Source organism: Lepisosteus platostomus, chromosome 2 (assembly GCF_059453375.1).
Source record: "Lepisosteus platostomus isolate fLepPlt1 chromosome 2, fLepPlt1.hap1, whole genome shotgun sequence".
Taxonomy (NCBI): Eukaryota; Metazoa; Chordata; class Actinopteri; order Semionotiformes; family Lepisosteidae; genus Lepisosteus; species Lepisosteus platostomus.
The window spans coordinates 76,912,408-76,932,134 of record NC_142612.1 but is presented as its reverse complement, the minus strand read 5'-3'; the positions used below and the strand labels follow the sequence as shown (position 1 = coordinate 76,932,134).

Below are 19,727 nucleotides of genomic sequence, written 5' to 3'. Positions count from 1 at the left end.
TACTGTACTGTAGTCCTTCAAAATAATGGGATCATATGTGGCCACTTGTAAATCTGCCATTGGAAAAAAAGTATGCAAGACATTGCTGATAACTTAAAACAGATATTCAGCACTGCCATTTTATCTTAGAACAAGTTATATATCAGAAAACTTTCAAAACTATCACTGGAGACATTCAAACACTCAGCCACTAATTGTCTAGCAAGATGCTGAAAGAATTTTTTTGTGTACCTACTGTACAAAGACACCTAAAGAAAGGAAACATTTTGAAGGATACTGCAAGAAAAGCCAATGTTTTGCATAACAGAGGCAAAAGAGGAGAAAAGAGAAAACTTTAAAGCTTTAATATTAAGAATTATTATTAACAATTAATGGGGTTGCAATTCTGATTTTGTGGGACAGGAAGCCTACATTATGAGCTACTGGGATTCAACACATACTGTACAGACTACACTTGCATTGCTTACACAGTGCACATTAGATATGCTGATGATGCTGATTGGATATCCGAGAACATTACAATTTAAAGAAAGAAAAAAAGACAGGACAGTGCCAAATATGTGTGTAAAATGACACTATTTTGTTTGAAATGCCTGACTGTACTGAAATCTGTTCTTCTATGTTTTCCTTTGAGAAGATTAAATTTGTACATAAAGTATGCACTCTTTTTTCCTTTCATTACAACAACGTTACCCTATGCTCTGTCAAAGTGATACTGACAAATGGGTTATATTTATATATAGACAATTACATTACATTCTAAGTAACCAGCCATTTTTAAATACTCAGCATTCATATTCAGATCTCTTAAAGTGACTTTTTGGGTATTTTACCCATCAAGTGTTTCCTTGTATTCATCTTGGGTTTCAGCAGAATGACATAGCACTTGGGTGCAAATATACAGAACAGTAAACCAAAACTAGAAGCCAAAATAGCAAATATTTCTACAGCTACTGTATACTTGCCAGGTGAGCTAATATAAGGTGGGATAATTTTCAGTTAATTATTGCAGCTGTTTTTTCACCTGGCTGCAGTCATAAAGGAATACGTTTAAAATGTGTTTTATTGGGGTAAGCATTTTTATTTCAAAACACATTTAGTTTTTTTTGGCCTTAATGTATTGAAGATTAACCATTCGACGTAATATGTGTACAAGAAGTTGTATAGAATCCATTAACTTTTATTCTAAGCATTTTATTATTAAACACTCTCCACACTGTATTTGGTTAACTATTGTCAATACATTATAATTCTGTCATTTTGCAGACTTAAAGATGTTTATGCTAAACTACAAAGGAAATTCTCTGTAGATTTCTGCTGTTATATCTTCACCAACAACATACAACAGGTACCATGAAGGAAATTCTCTTACTGTGAGTAATATGAAAACAGCTTTAATATAAATTGATAAAACTGGTTCCTACTTCATGCATCACTCTTTTACAATTCCCAGGGCAGAAATCTCTAGAACTACAGCAAAGAGGAAGAAAAGACGGCATACTATGGACAGTGGCATCTTACTGTACACACACCTGCCAATTTTCTGCAAAAGACACAGTATGTCATTCATATAAATCGCAAATGTAAGAGTTAAATATCCTTAAAATGTCATACAATACACACTTACTGTACAATTCCTGCCACAAGTAGATTATCATATGAGTTCTACAAATTTTGTAATCAGTATACTGCAGTTAGAAGTCAATGTCTGACACCAGTGGAAAAGTCAGACTAAGGGTGATAGGCAAAAAAATCTTACATAGTCATTTTAATTGTTGAAGAACAGATTGTATAAGAAACTACAACAAACAATGTCTAGCCATTTCCTAAATATTTCACTTATAATATTCTTAATTTTATATCAAGGTGCTCCACAATAAAATGAGACAGTTACAAAGGCAATGGAGATAGCTGTAGACCATAGAATGCTGAAAAATAAACAGAAATTAAAGCTAGTGTACAAAAATGAGTTTTAAGACAGGATTTAACAACTGTTAACAAGCCTGCAAAAGTTGTTGGATTTTTCAAATGAATATGCACTGCAGCATTCGTGAAAAACTAAGATTTTCTATTAGAAGAGGTGAAAGGACGCTATATTTTTATGAACAAATACTATAAAATAAATTATCTAAATAAAAGATATACTCAACAATGTTTTAAAGCTTCTTAAACTTTTCAGATGAAAATCTGCTTTAGATTTCTGAAAGCCAGTGTAATAGAAAACAGCTTTTAGGTGACTGCAGAGAAACAGCACAACACAGCTGCTTCTTTTCTATATTTCTTCAAATATATACTGTACATACTGACAAAAAACTATACTGTACATTTAATACTTAATGTTAAAGAAAATATATCATGACTGAAAAACAATATGACTTAAACAAATAAAGAAAATATAACCACAATTATACATAAACACATGTTTAGAAATGTTAATTTGATGTTTTAAAGCAAGTATTTTAATTATTTTGTGCAAAACTTTGTGCCTTTCATGATTTATATACATTTAAGATCTACTACAGTGACTTTGATGGCATTTTACCCATCATGTGTTTCTTTGTATTTAATTCAGGCTTAAATAAAATTATATAACATTTGGGTGCAAATATACAGAATAGTAAACCATAACTAGAAGTCAAAATTGCAAATATTTCTACAGCTACTGTGTATTTTCCAGGGGAACTGACATATGCTGGGATAAAGGTGATCCAGACAGCACAGAATATGAGCATGCTGAATGTAATGAATTTGGCTTCATTGAAGTTATCAGGCAGCTTCCGAGCCAGGAAAGCGAGTACAAAGCACATGGCAGAGAGGAATCCTATGTATCCTAACACAGCCCAGAATGCACCTGCAGATCCCAGCTCACACTCCAGAATGATTCTTTCTGCATAATATTTAATGTTCTTGTTTGGAAAAGGAGGTGAAATTATCAGCCAAAGAACACAAATCAAGACTTGAACAAGCGTAAAAGCAAGAACACTTAACCTCTGCTGTATGGGTCCAAACCATTTCATAATGTTATTGCCTGGTAATGTAGACCTAAAGGCCATTAACACCACTATTGTTTTGCCCAGAACACAAGAGATGCACAGGACAAATGTGATCCCAAATGCTGTGTGGCGCAACATACAGGACCAGTCAGAGGGCTGGCCAATGAAAGTAAGTGAACAGAGGAAACACAGTGTCAGTGAAAAGAGCAGAAGGAAACTCAGTTCAGAGTTATTGGCTTTAACAATAGGAGTATGTTTATATTTAAAGAAGATCAAAGCCATGCCAATGGCTAAACAAGTCCCAACCAAAGCAAATACCATTAGCACAATTCCCATGATTTCTCCAAAAGACAGAAATTCCGTTGCTTTTAACATACACTTGTCTCTTTTCTCATTTGACCAATATTCTACAGGACACTGGACACAAGTGGTGGAATCTGAAAGGAAATAAAAATGGAGTTATTCATTTTCTAAAAAACATATTTCTGTTCCTGTAGTTTTTAAATATGTTTGTAAATAGAATTCAATATTTTATTGCCTGTGCGGTATATATTGATAATGAGGAGGCAGAAAAGCAGGGATGGTTATTCAGTTGTGAATATACTGTCTTCTTTCTCACCTGTAGTGTTGCTGATCTCTCCATCAGCACAGCGTATGCAGTCATAGCAACACACAGGCCTTCCTCTCTGCGCTGCCTTTCGAGTGCCTGGGAGACAGCTCTCACTGCACACTGACTCAGGCTTCTGCAGGGCAAAGCAAAGCCTCAGTTACAGGTATCTTGCAATGTAGGGAACTCAGTAAAATTAATTAGGCAGTGGGAATCTTTACTGTCAATTCAATAACTATGTGGGGGGAAATTATAAGAAAATTCCAAGTAAATTTAAAAGAAAAAATGTCAATACCCTGGTGGACGGAGATTACTATTGTTTGGAATGTTATTCTTCTATTTATGGAAAAACATTTAAGGAGTAGAGATGTTTTAACATTAAAGTAAAACAAAGACAAATGTGCCATACTCCTCTTTTGCATTACGTTTTCTTTATTTTTAGCTATGTTTTGTCTCAATTGAAAAGAAGAATATATTTTAATATTTGGTGGATTTACAAAAGCTTAGTCTTTCAATTACTTACATACATTTTGGAGAATTTCTTTAAAAGAAAGAGTGAATTCGTTAATACTCTATTAATACTTTAATACACCTGTACTTCACTAACAAAAGTTTATTTTCTCAATGTAGATCATATTTGGGGTTTCAAGATATCACCAGTCAATGCTAATTATGCAATATGTTAGCAAAACATATTTTTACACTGCTTACCTTATCTTGACCACCTGCCCAAACAATGTTGACCTGGTTCATGAAGAACTGATGTCCTGCTGGCAGTGAAGCATCATAGTAACCAACAGTCATGAACTGTACGGTGCTCCCATTAACAACCTGCCAGTTCACTAATTCATATCTCGCAGGGGGGTCTCCATTGTCATCGAATGAGACCTGTTCTCCAGTTTTGGTTGTGAAATTAACCTTTTTTAAAAATTGGTACACCTGTGAAAAAAAGATATCTTGATGTGATCACAAACATATGTGAAGTATGCATTACATACACGTGCATACAGTTTCACTACATTGTCACATACTGTATGGATATGCTTTACCTGCCAAGGCTTGAGAGTAATTCCTTTTGCACAGCTATAATTGCCAGTCAGACCTTGACCTTTCTTGCACTCAAGTATGTTGTGTAGAGAATGTGCAACAGCATACACTGCTTTGTATACATTATTGTATGTTCTAAAATCATATTCTTCTGTATTTATGTTTTTCAATTCTCTTTTGTTTTCCAAGTTTGCACAAGGAATTTCTACATTACCCTCATCTGTCAGGGAACAATTATATTCAGTTTCCCCAAACCTATTTTGAGGACCACTGATTGGTATTTCAGATGGATAAACATTTGTTAAAAACTCTCCCAGTCCTTCTATGTTGGTTTTAATAACACTGAATCCAATGGATCCCCTCAGAACATGAGAACCTTCTGCTGTGGCAACATTACTGGTGGTAATCCAAGCTTCACTGCCAATCCATTGGTGGCCAGTTACATTCTGAAGGGATAACTCTTTTATTAAGGCAGTTATATCTCTTTGAACAAGAAATGTTACAATGACTTTTGCAGTGCTCCTTTTTATAATCTCTACTGTCTGAAGAAATGTCTCTCTGGAATCAGACTGATGAATAGACACTGAATATTCAATACAGATCCCCTCTTTCTGGGCAGCCTGTACAAATGTAGCCATCCCATTGTTGCCATAATCGTTATCAGTTCTTATGGTCCCAACCCAGGTCCATCCAAAGTGCTTCACAAGCTGAGCCAGGGCCCTGCTCTGATAATAGTCACTGGGGATGGTTCTGAAGAATGATGGAAATCTCCTTCTATTGCTCAGACATGCACAGGTAGCAAAATGACTGATCTGTTTAGAAAGGAACGTTGGAAAATGCAGTTTTTGAAAGGAACTAATGTACTGGGTCTACTTTATTCATGTTATACTATATATTAATAAATCAAGAAGATATAGAATAATTTTTTCATGGTGTTTTTAAATAGCACATTGCTTTGTATACCTAATATACATATATACAGTATGTACACACTTTTGATATAGTAGTTGTGATACTGTACAGTTAATGATATGTATTAGTTCTAATTACTTGAATATATTAAAAGTACAGTTTAATTTCTCACCACAGGAATTCTAAAAGGACCAACTGCTTCTGAGATTGCAACAGTGGGTGATGATGCAGATTCTCCTATTATAGCTTGAACTGCAGCTGGTCTGGAGCAGGAGGTGTCAGAGAGAGTTTTCTCATTTCCATTCATCAGAGCCATGGCTGCTCTTACACAAGAAGGTGAGGAGTCACAAGAATCATAGATCTTGTAGCCCAGTGAGATCCCAGGAAGTATCTCTGTGCTGTTGTTTATTTCTTCAATGGTAAAGATCATTGTTTGTGCTGACTGAAGTTCACCAATGTTCAAACTAGTAGAAATGCAGAAAAAAATAGTTTCAAAGATAATTTTAATTTCATTTTAAATAGCAAGATTTGTATGAAGATAGCAAATTGCATTTTATGTGTGATTAAATGGAGCTGCACAGGGAACATAATAACAATTTAAATTACAATGATTGTAAGACATGTAATATTGCTTTAAAAAATAAACACTAACCTTCTGCAATCCAGGGGTTCTGGTTTGGTTTTAAAGTGAAACATTTTTGCGTCGATATTGCTGTGAATTTGGAACATGCCCCCAATCATAATGTCTCCATCCTTAGAAAAGTGTGGAAAAGCTGCTCTCCCTTGTAGCTGGCACACTGGCTGCTGTGCTGCTCTCAAAATGATAACAACCAGCAGCAACGCTGCTGCCTGAAAAATCATCCCAGACTGTACAAGGTCGCCTCTTTCTGATCCAGAACAGTTTTCCACAATATACTGGCCTTATATTTCACTGGAGGTCTCAGGGGTTCAAGAAATGAAACAAAGGTCAGGAAGTAAATCAGGAATACTCCAAAGACTGTTACAGGTTTTAATACGCTCAGGGATAAGAAAAAGTCATTCTTTTGAGATTTTTATTTTTCTTTTATAGTGAGTATACTCCATGCATAATAATCAAAGCTTATTAAGTCATTATCAAATCTTAGTCAAATCTTTACGCAAAAGGCACAATAATGTCTTACAAAATCTTTATTGACATTCAGAAAGCAGTTGCTTGTTTTTTTTTAAGTAACACGTTTACTTATTGTAATCAGAAACCTTTACATTACGTGAAGTAGTACCATTTCATCAGAATACTCTCTGTTATCCCAGTCATCACTTGACAGGCAATAAATAAATTATGGAAATTATATAAAAGTATTGATTCTAAGTATAGTCATTAAAAAGTAAAACTTGGAAGCATTTAACCTGAATTGCCTACAGTATTGAAAAATGAAGGTAAAGATGGTTTTAGTTTTTAATGATATGCTTATAATTTGAGAAAAAATATTGTAATGACCAGGGGGTTTGCACAGAATGAGCACATACTTTTAGATGCACAGGCACCACATTTATTAAACCTCTGTCTGTCCACCATAACAAACAGAGATTCAAAACTTTTCAACTAAGGCAGAATCTGAATGGGCCAAGCGTTGCCGGTATCGATGTTGTGCTGGACTAGGGTCGTCCGTGAGCAGTCCTCGTCTCTGGCTATGAACAGCTCCTCATTCTCGGCGATGAGTGCTCGCAACTGCCGCTGCTGGTCCCGGGTGAGACTCACACAGTAGGTTCCTGATGGCATGCTTGGTCTCAGTTCGTCGCTCGGCCACGACTCTCTCCTCAGGGGGTGCCTCCCCGGAGGTCACAGGGGCAAGGTCTGGCACACACAGCCAGTGCCACAGAAGAAGGAAGGCCGACAGCTTTTACACACTTGCAGAGAAAACGCACAACACAGCTGTTTCTTTTCTCTGTATCGAATATACTTTACATTTAATACTTAATGTTAAAGAAAATATATCATTGCTCTGAAATCAGTCCAGAGGACAGCAACCAGATACTGTACATTCTGTTGCCTATGGGAATGTCTTGAAGTCCTCAAAGGCACAGACAAGTCAAAATCAACCTTCTTCAGAATGAGCATTGAAACACGAACCAGAGGACACAAGTGGAAACAATTTAAAATTTCTTAACTAATTTCTCATATAAAAAACTGCCACATAAGAGCTTACATATTTTAAAATCACATCAAAAAGAAAAGAAAGAGAGACTGGTCAGAAATGGTCCTCAAAGACAAAGTAAAAGACCATGGCACACCACTGGTCCACATCTAACATGACTTGGCCAATCCAATATGGCTTATAAAATAGTAAGGAAAAGAGCCAGGTGTATCCTCCATCCACAGCTCCAGTAAGAGTATTCTTCTACACAATCCCAAATGACAATAATGAAATGTATGAGATGGTATCTTAACCCTGCCCAACAAGTGCTTCTATTAAGTTCAGAAAGTATGACTGAAAAACAATATGACTTAAACAAATAAAGAAAAATAACCACAATTATATATAAACACATGAGAAATGTTAATGTGATGTTTAAAAGCAAGTATTTTAATTATTTTGTGCAAAACATTGTGCCTTTCATGATTCATATACATTTAAGATCTACAGTACTACAATGACTTTGATGACATCTTACCAATCATGTGTTTCTTTGTATTTAATTCAGGCTTAAATAAAATTATATAACATTTGGGTGCAAATATACAGAACAGTAAACCATAACTAGAAGTCAAAATTGCAAATATTTCTACAGCTACTGTGTATTTTCCAGGGGAACTGACATATGCTGGGATAAAGGTGATCCAGACAGCACAGAATATGAGCATGCTGAATGTAATGAATTTGGCTTCATTGAAGTTATCAGGCAGCTTCCGAGCCAGGAAAGCGAGTACAAAGCACATGGCAGAGAGGAATCCTATGTATCCTAACACAGCCCAGAATGCACCTGCAGATCCCAGCTCACACTCCAGAATGATTCTCTCTGCATAATACTTAATGTTCTTGTTTGGAAAAGGAGGTGAAATTATCAGCCAAAGAACACAAATCAAGACTTGAACAAGCGTGAAAGCAAGAACACTTAACCGCTGCTGTATGGGTCCAAACCATTTCATAATGTTATTGCCTGGTAATGTAGACCTAAAGGCCATTAACACCACTATTGTTTTGCCCAGAACACAAGAGATGCACAGGACAAATGTGATCCCAAATGCTGTGTGGCGCAACATACAGGACCAGTCAGAGGGCTGGCCAATGAAAGTAAGTGAACAGAGGAAACACAGAGTCAATGAAAAGAGCAGAAGGAAACTCAGTTCAGAGTTATTGGCTTTAACAATAGGAGTATGTTTATATTTAAAGAAGATCAAAGCCATGCCAATGGCTAAACAAGTCCCAACCAAAGCAAATACCATTAGCACAATTCCCATGATTTCTCCAAAAGACAGAAATTCCGTTGCTTTTAACATACACTTGTCTCTTTTCTCATTTGACCAATATTCTACAGGACACTGGACACAAGTGGTGGAATCTGAAAGGAAATAAAAATGGAGTTATTCATTTTCTAAAAAACATATTTCTGTTCCTGTAGTTTTTAAATATGTTTGTAAATAGAATTCAATATTTTATTGCCTGTGCAGTATATATTGATAATGAGGAGGCAGAAAAGCAGGGATGGTTATTCAGTTGTGAATATACTGTCTTCTTTCTCACCTGTAGTGTTGCTGATCTCTCCATCAGCACAGCGTATGCAGTCATAGCAACACACAGGCCTTCCTCTCTGCGCTGCCTTTCGAGTGCCTGGGAGACAGCTCTCACTGCACACTGACTCAGGCTTCTGCAGGGCAAAGCAAAGCCTCAATAACAGGTACTGTATCTTGCAATGTAGGGAACTCAGTAAAATTAATTAGGCAGTGGGAATCTTTACTGTTAACACTTAAACTGTTTTGGGGGGTAGTTATAAAAGAAATTTCCAAGTAAAGTAAAAAAATGTCAATACACTGCAGGACGGAGATTAATAATTTTTGGAAAGTGTTCTTTTGTGTATGGACTAGCATTTTAGGAGTAGAGATGTTTTAACATCGAAGTAAAACAAAGACATTATTTTGTGCAAGTGACAATTGTGCTATATGCCTGTTTTGCATTAGATTTTCTTTATATTAGCTGTGTATTGACCCAGTTGAAATTAAAAAATATATATATTTTAATATTTAATATTTTAAAATCTGACAATAAATTCAGTGTTCACATGGTGGATTTACAAAAGCTTAGTCTTTCAATTAATTTAATAAATATTCTGTAGATTAGATTTGGGGTTTCACCAGTCAAAGCTCATTATGCAATATATTAGCAAACAATTTTTTTACACTGCTTACCTTATGTTGACCCCCTGCCCAAACAATGTTGACCTGGTTCATGACGAACTGATGTCCTGCTGGCAGTGAAGCATCATAGTAACCGACAGTCATGAACTGTACGGTGCTCCCATTAACAACCTGCCAGTTCACTAATTCATATCTCGCAGGGGGGTCTCCATTGTCATTGAATGAGACCTGTTCTCCAGTTTTGGTTGTGAAATTAACCTTTTTTAAATATTGGTACACCTGTGAAAAAAGGACATCTTGATGTGATCACAAACATATGTGAATTATGCGTTACATACACGTGCATACAGTTTCACTACATTGTCACATACTGTATGGATATGCTTTACCTGCCAAGGCTTGGGAGTAATTCCTTTTGCACAGCTATTATTCCCAGTCAGACCTTGACCTTTCTTGCACTCAAGTATGTTGTGTAGAGAATGTGCAACAGCATACACTGCTTTGTATACATTATTGTATACTCTAAATTCAGATTCTTCTGCATTTACGTTTTTCAATTCTCTTTTGTTTTCCTTTGCACAAGGAATTTCTACATTACCCTCATCTGTCAGGGAACAATTATATTCAGTTTCCCCAAACCTATTTTGAGGACCACTGATTGGTATTTCAGATGGATAAACATTCGTTAAAAACTCTCCCAGTCCTTCTATGTTGGTTTTAATAACACTGAATCCAATGGATCCCCTCAGAACATGAGAACCTTCTGCTGTGGCAACATTACTGGTGGTAATCCAAGCTTCACTGCCAATCCATTGGTGGCCAGTTACACTCTGAAGGGATAACTCTTTTATTAAGGCAGTTATATCTCTTTGAGCAAGAAATGTTACAATGACTTTTGCAGTGCTCCTTTTTATAATCTCTACTGTCTGAAGAAATTTCTCTCTGGAATCAGACTGATGAATAGACACTGAATATTCAATACAGATCCCCTCTTTCTGGGCAGCCTGTACAAATGTAGCCATCCCATTGTTGCCATAATCGTTATCAGTTCTTATGGTCCCAACCCAGGTCCATCCAAAGTGCTTCACAAGCTGAGCCAGGGCTGTGCTTTGGTAATAGTCACTGGGGATGGTTCTGAAGAATGATGGAAATCTCCTTCTATTGCTCAGACACGCACAGGTAGCAAAGTGGCTGATCTTTTTAGAAAGGAACATTGGAAAATGCAGTTTTTTAAAAGAATGTATGTATTGGGACTACTTTATTCATGTTATACTATATATTAATAAGTCAAGAATATATAGAATAATCCTTCTTGGTGTTTTTAAATAACACATTGCTTTGTGTTTCTAATATACATACTGTATATAAAGTATGTACACACTTTTGATATAGTACTGTAGTTGTGATACTGTTAATGATATATATTAGTTTTTATTATTTGAATAAATTAAAAGTAGTTTAATTTCTCACCACAGGAATTCTAAAAGGACCAACTGCTTCTGAGATTGCAACAGTGGGTGATGATGAAGACTCTCCTATTATAGCTTGAACTGCAGCTGGTCTGGAGCAGGAGGTGTCAGAGAGAGTTTCCTCATTTCCATTCATCAGAGCCATGGCTGCTCTTACACAAGAAGGTGAGGAGTCACAAGAATCATAGATCTTGTAGCCCAGTGAGATCCCGGGAAGTATCTCTGTGCTGTTGTTTATTTCTTCAATGGTAAAGATCATTGTTTGTGCTGACTGAAGTTCACCAATGTTCAAACTTGTAGAAATGCAGAAAAAAATAGTTTCAAAGATAACTTTAATTTCATTTTAAATAGCAAGATTTGTATGAAGATAGCAAATTGCATTTTATGTGTGATTAAATGGAGCTGCACAGAGAACATAATAACAATTTAAATGACAATGATTGTAAGACATGTAATATTGGTTTAAAAAATAGACACTAACCTTCTGCAATCCAGGGGTTCTGGTTTGGTTTTAAAGTGAAACATTTTTGTGTCGATTTTGCTTTGAATTTGGAACATGCCCCCAATCATAATGTCTCCATCCTTAGAAAAGTGTGGAAAAGCTGCTCTCCCTTGTAGCTGGCACACTGGCTGCTGTGCTGCTCTCAAAATGATAACAACCAGCAGCAACGCTGCTGCCTGAAAAATCATCCCAGACTGTACAAGGTCGCCTCTTTCTGATCCAGAACAGTTTTCCACAATATACTGGCCTTATATTTCACTGGAGGTCTCAGGGGTTCAAGAAATGAAACAAAGGTCAGGAAGTAAATCAGGAATACTCCAAAGACTGTTACAGGTTTTAATATGCTCAGGGATAAGAAAAGTCATTCTTTTGAGATTTTTATTTTTCTTTTATAGTGAGTATACTCCATGCATAATAATAAAAGCTTATTAAGTCATTATCAAATCTTAGTTAAATCTTTACGCAAAAGGCACAATAATGTCTTACAAAACCTTTATTGACATTCAGAAAACAGTTGCTTGTCTTTTTTTAAGTAGCATGTTTCCTTATTGTATTCAGAAACCTTTACGTTATGTGAAGTGGTACCATTTCATCAGAATATTCTCTTTTATCCCAGTCATCACTTGACAGGCAATAAATAAATGATAAAAATTATATAAAAGTTTTGCTTCTAAGCATTTAACTTGAATTGCCTACAGTATTGAAAAATGAAGCTAAAGATGGGTTTAGAAAAACACCTTTACTTGATTTAATGTTATGCTTATGATTTGAGAAAAAATATTGTAATGACCAGAGGGCTCGCACCGAATGAGCACACACTTTTAGATGCACAGGCACCACATTTATTAAACCTCTGACTGTGTTTATTTGATCTATTCTAGGTCCATTGTCCACTCATTCACCTTAGCAAATATTGTACTGTAATATTATTATAAAGATTCTAATAGCCTGCTCAAGATATGATATGTGAATATTATGTTATACAGTTTAGCCTTGGTTGGTATACAGTATGAGTATGTTTTGAGACCTATGGCAAAAGTTTCTCCTTTATGTACTCATTCCATTCTCCTTTATTTACTGTGGATTGCTGGTATATCATTTTTGTTTCTTCATTATTTATTATAGTATTGGAATATTATTGAAGCTTGTGTTCAAGAGCTGATATCATACTATAACAAGATGATAAATGTGATAGTGATAATTAAAACTGGGCTATATATACTTTTTGATGTTGGTGTAAACATTTAGTAGGCATTTTCCAATTTAGTTATTATATGGTTCTAGTAAAAATAATGTCAAACACTTGCACTGTTTTTCAGTGCCAACCACATTTATTTTAGAATCAGGTGAATTTTGAAAGATGTGCGGTATTTTATTTGCATGTGTTACAACCACTCTTTCGCAATATGTTTAATATGTAATTTCATCACATGTCAAAAACCGAACACGATGATTTCAAGAATGATCTAAGGTAATTGTAGAAGATAAAGTATACAGTACTGCATATACTTTAATATTTAGATTATTTGTTCATTACAGAAATGTAAACATCCCTTACTGCAAAATGCAGCATGTAAATTGTGCGTTATTTGACCAGAATTAAAATAAAGGTGAAGATCAGAAAAACAGAATTGGAGGTGAAATCAAATTCAAGTTGATCACCATTACATAATATGAAATGAAGATCCAGAACCCATATCTGAAGAGCAATAGACTGTAGAGTCTCGTAGGGAGCTGGGGGGAACAGCAGGCCTGCAGGGTGTCTGTAAAGAGCACAGGCAGCACACAATTAATCTCCACTGACAGACAAACTGAAGCACAGGGCTGCAGCCAGGGTGTGTAAGCAGTGATAGTGAAAATTGGCTCATCATTTTGTCCAATCATTATTGTTCAAATATTAGTATTAATATTTCTGATCTAGCTTAATAGGAAAGAAATAAAGCTGCTTTTGTTTGGAAACCAGTCTTATTGGTAGTAAATATTGTCAATTACAGTATACTCTGGAGACTGAATATATTATCTTCTGTGTAAGGTTTGCTCAGATTTAGGATTTATAACGGTATATTTGAAATATTATAAATACATTTTTTGCAGCTGTAAAAAAAATTGGAAGTACACACCTCCTTCAACATAATGGACTGTAATATAAGATAAGTTAAAATAAGATCACTTTATTAGCCATATACAATTTCTTGCATTAGGAATTTGTCTTTTCGCATACCCCAGCTTGCTCTCTATTGCTGGAGAACTGATATATTCTCCGACAATGACTCCAGTGATGTGAATACGACTTTGGTCGTTTTAATGACAATGTGTCTGTGGACTTAAAGTTGGACTATCTGGTCACCTCATTAAGACCTTTGAAGTATTGCAAGTGGAAAGTTAAAACTTAGATTTTATTACAGATTTTATTAAAAGAACAGTACAAACAGCATGTATACTGTTTCATGCTGAAAAAAAGAAGAGAGAAAAAACACAACGTTTTGGCCATGGAGCCTTCTTCAGGTGTGAGAGAGACAAGGCAGTAGGCAGTCTCTCTCACACCCGAAGAAGGCTCCACGGCCAAAACGTTGTGTTTTTTCTCTCTTCTTTTTTTCAGCATGGAATAAACCTATTACTTGTTCCTTTGCAAACTACGCATGCTGACGCAGCTACCCACCTGAACTACTACATGTATACTGTTTGCTGTCTGAGGTGGTTAGGATTGGAAACAGACATACATAAATTAATATAATTGTGATTATTTTGAAAACATTAAATTAAAATGCCAGAAAAGCACAGAACCTTGCATTTTTCTTTTTGAAAGGTCTTCTCATAAACTTATTCTGTTTGTTTGAGCTTATTCTGTCATTCTTCATTGTATTGTGTATCACTGTAAATTGGACTACAACCATACAAGACAAACATAAATGTATAAAAAGCTGTTTAGTATTTTTTTAATGCTATGATCGTGTTAAAACATTAGCTTTTAAATAATAATGTTTTCAGTGTTTTATATTTATTTATATTATTTCATCTTCTACCGTGACTTTGCCATACTGCCCATCATGTGTTTCTTTGTATTCAGTTCAGGTTTTAGTAAAATAATGTAGCATTTGGGTGCAAATATACAGAAAAGTAAACTGAAGCTGGAAGACAAAATTGCAAAAATTTCCACTGCTACTGTGAACTTTCCAGGGGAACTAACATATGCTGGGATAAAAGTGATCCAGACAGCACAGAATATGAGCATGCTGAATGTAATGAATTTGGCTTCATTGAAGTTATCAGGCAGCTTCCGAGCCAGGAAAGCGAGCACAAAGCACATGGCAGAGAGGAATCCTATATACCCTAACACAGCACAAAATCCCATTACTGATCCTATGTCACACTCAAGAATGATTTTATCTTTGTAGTATTGTGTATTTATATAAGGAAAGGGACGTGAAATTGTCAACCAAAGAATACAAATCAAGACCTGTATGAGTGTGAAACCTAGAACACTTAACCGCTGCTGTGTGGGTCCAAACCATTTCATAATGTTATTGCCTGGCAGTGTAGCCCTAAAGGCCATTAACACCACTATTGTTTTCCCCAGAACACAAGAGATGCACAGGACAAATGTGATCCCAAATGCTGTGTGGCGCAACATACAGGACCAGTCAGAGGGCTGGCCAATGAAAGTAAGTGAACAGAGGAAACACAGTGTCAATGAAAACAGCAGAAGGAAACTCAGTTCAGAGTTATTGGCTTTAACAATTGGGCTGTCTTTATATTTAATGAAAATGAAGGCTATGCATAGGGTTAAAGAAGCACCAGAAAATGAAAAAGCTATGAGTAGTATTCCCATGATTTCTCCAAAGGACAAGAATTCTATTGTTTTTAATATGCATTTATCTCGTTTCTCATTTGACCAGTATTCCAGAGGACACTGGATACAATCATAAGCATCTGTAAGAAAATCACAAACGTTGTTTAGTAAAGTGCAGAGCATTGTTATATTGAAAATATCATTATTCTTTTTCTAAATTATTTTTTAAAAAGTGTGATTTTAATTACTAAATTGAATTCTAATAATGGATATATTAATGTGATTATAACTTTGATTATTTTTATTAATATAATTTAATATTAATGAAGAAAAGAGGCAAGAGACACGTAACTGTGTTCTGAAGTCATGCTGCTCACCTGTAGTGTTGCTGATCTCTCCGTCAGCACATTGTAAACAGTCATAGCAACACACAGGCCTTCCTCTCTGAGCTGCCTTTCGAGTGCCTGGAGGACAGCTCTCACTGCACACTGACTCAGGCTTCTACATGGCCAAAGGAAAATATAGATCAGCATGGAACAGTGATCTGTCAAATGTTCACCAAAAATGTAATTGTTCACTGCTTACCTTTGTTTGACCACCTGCCCATACAATTTCAACTTGGTTAATGGAAAACCGTTTGTCCGCTGGCAATGAAGCATCATAGTGACCTACTGTCATGAACCGTATGGTGCTCTCGTTAACATGCTGCCAGTTCACTAACTCATATCTTGCAGCTGGATCTCCATTGTGATCAAAGGAGACCCGCTCCCCAGCCTTGGTTGTGAAGTTAATATTTTTCAGATACTCAATTACCTGCACAAATTAAAATATCGATATCATCAAAGAAAAAAACATTCTTGTAGCTATACATCATTACATTACAACATTTCTCAGCTGATTTTTTACCTGCCATGGTTCTGTATTTATTCCTTTTGAACAGGTATAATTTGAAGACAGGCCTTTTACTTTTTTGCATTCAAGCAGACTGTGCAGAGAATATGCAACAGCATACACTGCTTTGTATATGTTATTGAATACTCTCATCTCTGATGTATCTGCATATTCATTCTTCAGTGTTTCTAAGTTTTCAAACCCTGTACAAGGCTGTTTGGCTTTGGATACATTCATCAGTGAACAATTAAATGTGGTTTCCCAAAACTCGTTTAAGAGAGCATTGCCTGGAAATTGAGATGGGTGGACACTCATTAAAAATTCTCTCAATCCATATATTTTGGTTTTAATGACAGCAAATCCAATGGATCCTCTCAAAACGTCATAACCCTCTGCTGTAGCAACATTACTGGCAGTAATCCAGGCATCACTGCCAAGCCATTGGAGATGAGTTACATTCTGAAGGGATAATTCTTTTATTAAAGCCATTATGTCTCCTTGGTCAAGAAATGCTACTATAACTTTTGCGGTGCTCTTTTTTATCATTTCTGTAACCTTAAGAATTTTCTGTCTGGAATAGGTATGGTGAATTACTTCAGAATATTCAATACAGATTCCTTCTTGTTGTGCAGCTTCCACAAATGTAGCCATCCCATAACTGCCATAGTCATTATCAGTTCTTATAGCCCCAACCCAGGTCCATCCAAAGTACTTCACAAGCTGAGCCAGGGCTCTGCTCTGATAATAGTCACTGGGGATGGTTCTGAAGAATGAAGGGAATCTCCTTCTATTGCTCAGACATGCACAGGTAGCAAAGTGACTGATCTGTTAAAAGAAAATTCTAAAGGATCAAAATAGGTTCTTTATATATTCACATTAAAAATGAGTTTCTCTCTCCTTTGCTCCTTTACAGGTTGCAAAGTGACTGACCTGTAAAGAAGAGACAACATCTAAAAATTCTAGGATTTAAAATAACTCACTGTATTCAGTTTTGTTAGATCAACCATGCTCTGAACATAGTTCATTACACAAAGAGAAACATTCCCAGTAGTTATGATAATACACTTAAAATATTGATTTTCAGCAGAGCAAATAATATAACAATTGTAAGTATTAGAATTAAGAATTTCTCACCACAGGAATTTGAAAAGGTCCAACTGCTGACGAGATTGCAATTGTGGGTGATGATGCAGATTCTCCTATTATAGCTTGAACTGCAACTGGTCTGGAGCAGGAGCTGTCAGAGAGAGTTTCCTCATTTCCATTCATCAGAGCCATGGCTGCTCTTATAGCCAAAGATATGGAGCCATATGTGTCATAAATTTTATATCCCAAAGACACTCCAGGAAGAAGATCAGTCCTGTTGTTTATTTCTTCAATGGTAAAGATCATCGTCAGTGCCGACTGAAATTCTGCAAAGAATAAGCTAGGAGAAATGCACAAAAATAATAATTCTGTTTTAGTTATTCTAAGGTTAATTTCTGCTAGTTTTGAATGTGTAAGTTTAGCATCTATAAATTGCATTGTTTGCAAAATCACTTCAAACATAAAAGGTGATTTGAATTACAAGACAAGAATGTGTAAAATATACATATACTATATACTGTACATACCTGTAGATTTTAAAACATATTTATTTAGAAACAACTAACCTTTTCCCTTCTGGGGGCTCTGGTTTGGTTGTAAAGGAGTATATTTTTTCTTCATTATTGCTGTGGATTTGGAACATCCCGCCGATCAGGATATCTCCGTCTCTAGATAAGTCTGGAAAAGCTGCTCTTCCCTGAATCCTGCAAACAGGCTGTTCTGCCAATATCAAAACAGAAACAACCATCATCAACACTGCTGTCTGCAAAAACATCCTGGACTGCATGAGGAAGTCTCGTTCTGATCGGAAACAACCTGACACATGAGGTTGTTTATATGGTGCACAGGAGGACTCAGGGGAGGAAGATTGAGAAAGAAGTTCATACACTGTCAAGCAGAAATTCTCAGAGGTCTGACATTTTAGATTTGCCCCAGGATACCTAGAACAAAATTCATTTTTTATATACAGTAAGTAATCTTCCTTTAATCTCTCTACTAACTGTTTCTAAATCTTATCACTATCTCACTGTTTTACTGTTAAATATTTATATGAGTGCAAACTGAACTGGTTAAATGTATCAGCTAAATAAATTAATACAGTAATAATAAATTAATAATACTTGTTTTTGAACTGTATAGTCTCCCCTTGTAAACGGAGTACTACCTAACTGTTTATTTTTATTCTGGAAATCACATTTTCACACCATCACTTTTTCTAAGTTTTGTGAGAATTAGTGAGTTAAATGTGAGTTAGTGTGTGCACCAGAGGGCGGGTGTGCTAGTGGGGTCCTCCATCTAGCCAAACGAGGTATCAGGTGGAGAAAAGCGTCAATCTGGCTGCTGACCTCTGGTGGTAGCCATGCAGTGCTGACAGTGTCAGGGCACCACTGACTAGGACATGTGAAAAGACTCAGAGGTCTGGGCATGGGAACATGTGCCAGAAACTGCACCTTTGAGTGTTAGTGTAAAGATGGTGAGGCTGAGCAGGTGAGAGAGCTGCTCCAGAAGCTATGACTTACTGTATGTGAAGTGATGAGTGAGTAGAAGTCCTGAGAGCAGAGAGGGGCCTTCACCCTGGCAGAGCAAGGTATTGCTGGTGGGAGAAAGGGTCTGTCTCTTGTGAGTGAAGGCAGTGGTGCCAGGGCATAAAAGAGAGGTGCGCCTCCAGCTGGAACACGTGGGTGTGGGCACAAGGTTGAACCGCTTAGTGTGAGGTGGACACGTCAGCAGCTGGAAGCAGACCTGGAAGTCTGAAGGCTGACTGACGGGGAATTAGCCAGTAGCTGTCACGAGTGATAGTGGGGAGTGAGAGGCTAAAAGAGAGATGTGTCTGAAGAGCATGAGGACCCATGTAAGTGGTGGCTTGGAGCAGGGAAGCTCCTAGACTGAGATAGATACTGTACCTTAAGTTCAAGTTCAAGTCCAAGTTTATTGTCATTATACTCATATACAGGTATATGGTATAACGAAATGCTATTTAGCCAGCTCTCAGACGATACGTAGTACAAAAAAACAACAATACAATTGTATAATAAAAGAAAGACAGAGACAACAGGCAGTGTGCAAAAACAACAACAGGCAATGTGCAAAACAACA

General features: G+C 36.3%; 3 protein-coding genes across 11 annotated transcripts; all 3 read right to left on the bottom strand.

Annotated features, from left to right (window-relative positions):
* Positions 1-2,516: 2,516 nt before the first annotated feature.
* On the bottom strand, positions 2,517-6,300 carry LOC148677205 (extracellular calcium-sensing receptor-like). Of its 5 annotated transcripts, none has more exons than XM_088643533.1 (5): positions 6,212-6,300; positions 5,732-6,023; positions 4,312-4,539; positions 3,613-3,736; positions 2,517-3,430 (listed from the first exon to the last, which is right to left on the bottom strand). In XM_088643533.1, exons 1-5 carry the CDS (start codon positions 6,298-6,300, stop codon positions 2,517-2,519), a joined length of 1,647 nt encoding a protein of 548 aa, XP_088499659.1. The 5 variants fall into 5 exon arrangements, with proteins under 5 accessions (XP_088499659.1, XP_088499631.1, XP_088499641.1 ...); XM_088643505.1 differs by lacking the exon at positions 6,212-6,300 and adding an exon at positions 4,650-5,459; XM_088643515.1 differs by lacking the exon at positions 6,212-6,300 and adding an exon at positions 4,643-5,459 and having other exon boundaries at positions 4,312-4,541; positions 5,732-6,016.
* A 1,885-nt stretch (positions 6,301-8,185) lies between these two features.
* Positions 8,186-12,044, bottom strand: LOC148677204 (extracellular calcium-sensing receptor-like). Of its 5 annotated transcripts, none has more exons than XM_088643484.1 (5): positions 11,843-12,044; positions 11,363-11,654; positions 9,944-10,171; positions 9,282-9,405; positions 8,186-9,099 (listed from the first exon to the last, which is right to left on the bottom strand). In XM_088643484.1, the coding sequence occupies exons 1-5, from the start codon at positions 11,929-11,931 to the stop codon at positions 8,186-8,188; spliced, it is 1,647 nt and encodes a 548-aa protein (XP_088499610.1). In that variant the 5' UTR covers positions 11,932-12,044. The 5 variants fall into 5 exon arrangements, with proteins under 5 accessions (XP_088499610.1, XP_088499600.1, XP_088499584.1 ...); XM_088643474.1 differs by lacking the exon at positions 11,843-12,044 and adding an exon at positions 10,282-11,088 and having other exon boundaries at positions 9,282-9,402; positions 11,363-11,644; XM_088643458.1 differs by lacking the exon at positions 11,843-12,044 and adding an exon at positions 10,282-11,088 and having other exon boundaries at positions 11,363-11,643.
* Positions 12,045-14,882: 2,838 nt separating this feature from the next.
* Positions 14,883-17,951, bottom strand: LOC148677203 (extracellular calcium-sensing receptor-like). Its single transcript, XM_088623146.1, has 4 exons — positions 17,679-17,951; positions 16,239-16,466; positions 16,031-16,154; positions 14,883-15,793 (listed from the first exon to the last, which is right to left on the bottom strand). The coding sequence occupies exons 1-4, from the start codon at positions 17,934-17,936 to the stop codon at positions 14,883-14,885; spliced, it is 1,521 nt and encodes a 506-aa protein (XP_088479272.1). The 5' UTR covers positions 17,937-17,951.
* Between the last annotated feature and the right edge of the window lie 1,776 nt (positions 17,952-19,727).

Excerpts from the sequence above, each read along its gene's own strand:
- LOC148677203 (XM_088623146.1), bottom strand. The coding sequence starts at position 17,936 with ATGATCTTTACCATTGAAGAAATAAACAACAGGACTGATCTTCTTCCT. Across the intron at positions 16,467-17,678 it reads GACCTTTTCAAATTCCTGTG|GTAATTGAGTATCTGAAAAA; the intron begins GTGAGAAATTCT and ends TAATTTGTGCAG. Across the intron at positions 15,794-16,030 it reads AGAGATCAGCAACACTACAG|ATGCTTATGATTGTATCCAG; the intron begins GTGAGCAGCATG and ends ATTTTCTTACAG.
- LOC148677204 (XM_088643458.1), bottom strand. The coding sequence starts at position 11,620 with ATGATCTTTACCATTGAAGAAATAAACAACAGCACAGAGATACTTCCC. Across the intron at positions 11,089-11,362 it reads GTCCTTTTAGAATTCCTGTG|ATCAGCCACTTTGCTACCTG; the intron begins GTGAGAAATTAA and ends CTTTCTAAAAAG. Across the intron at positions 10,172-10,281 it reads TTACTCCCAAGCCTTGGCAG|GTGTACCAATATTTAAAAAA; the intron begins GTAAAGCATATC and ends CTTTTTTCACAG.
- LOC148677205 (XM_088643515.1), bottom strand. The coding sequence starts at position 5,989 with ATGATCTTTACCATTGAAGAAATAAACAACAGCACAGAGATACTTCCT. Across the intron at positions 5,460-5,731 it reads GTCCTTTTAGAATTCCTGTG|ATCAGTCATTTTGCTACCTG; the intron begins GTGAGAAATTAA and ends CTTTCTAAACAG. Across the intron at positions 3,737-4,311 it reads GGGCAGGTGGTCAAGATAAG|AAGCCTGAGTCAGTGTGCAG; the intron begins GTAAGCAGTGTA and ends TTTGCCCTGCAG.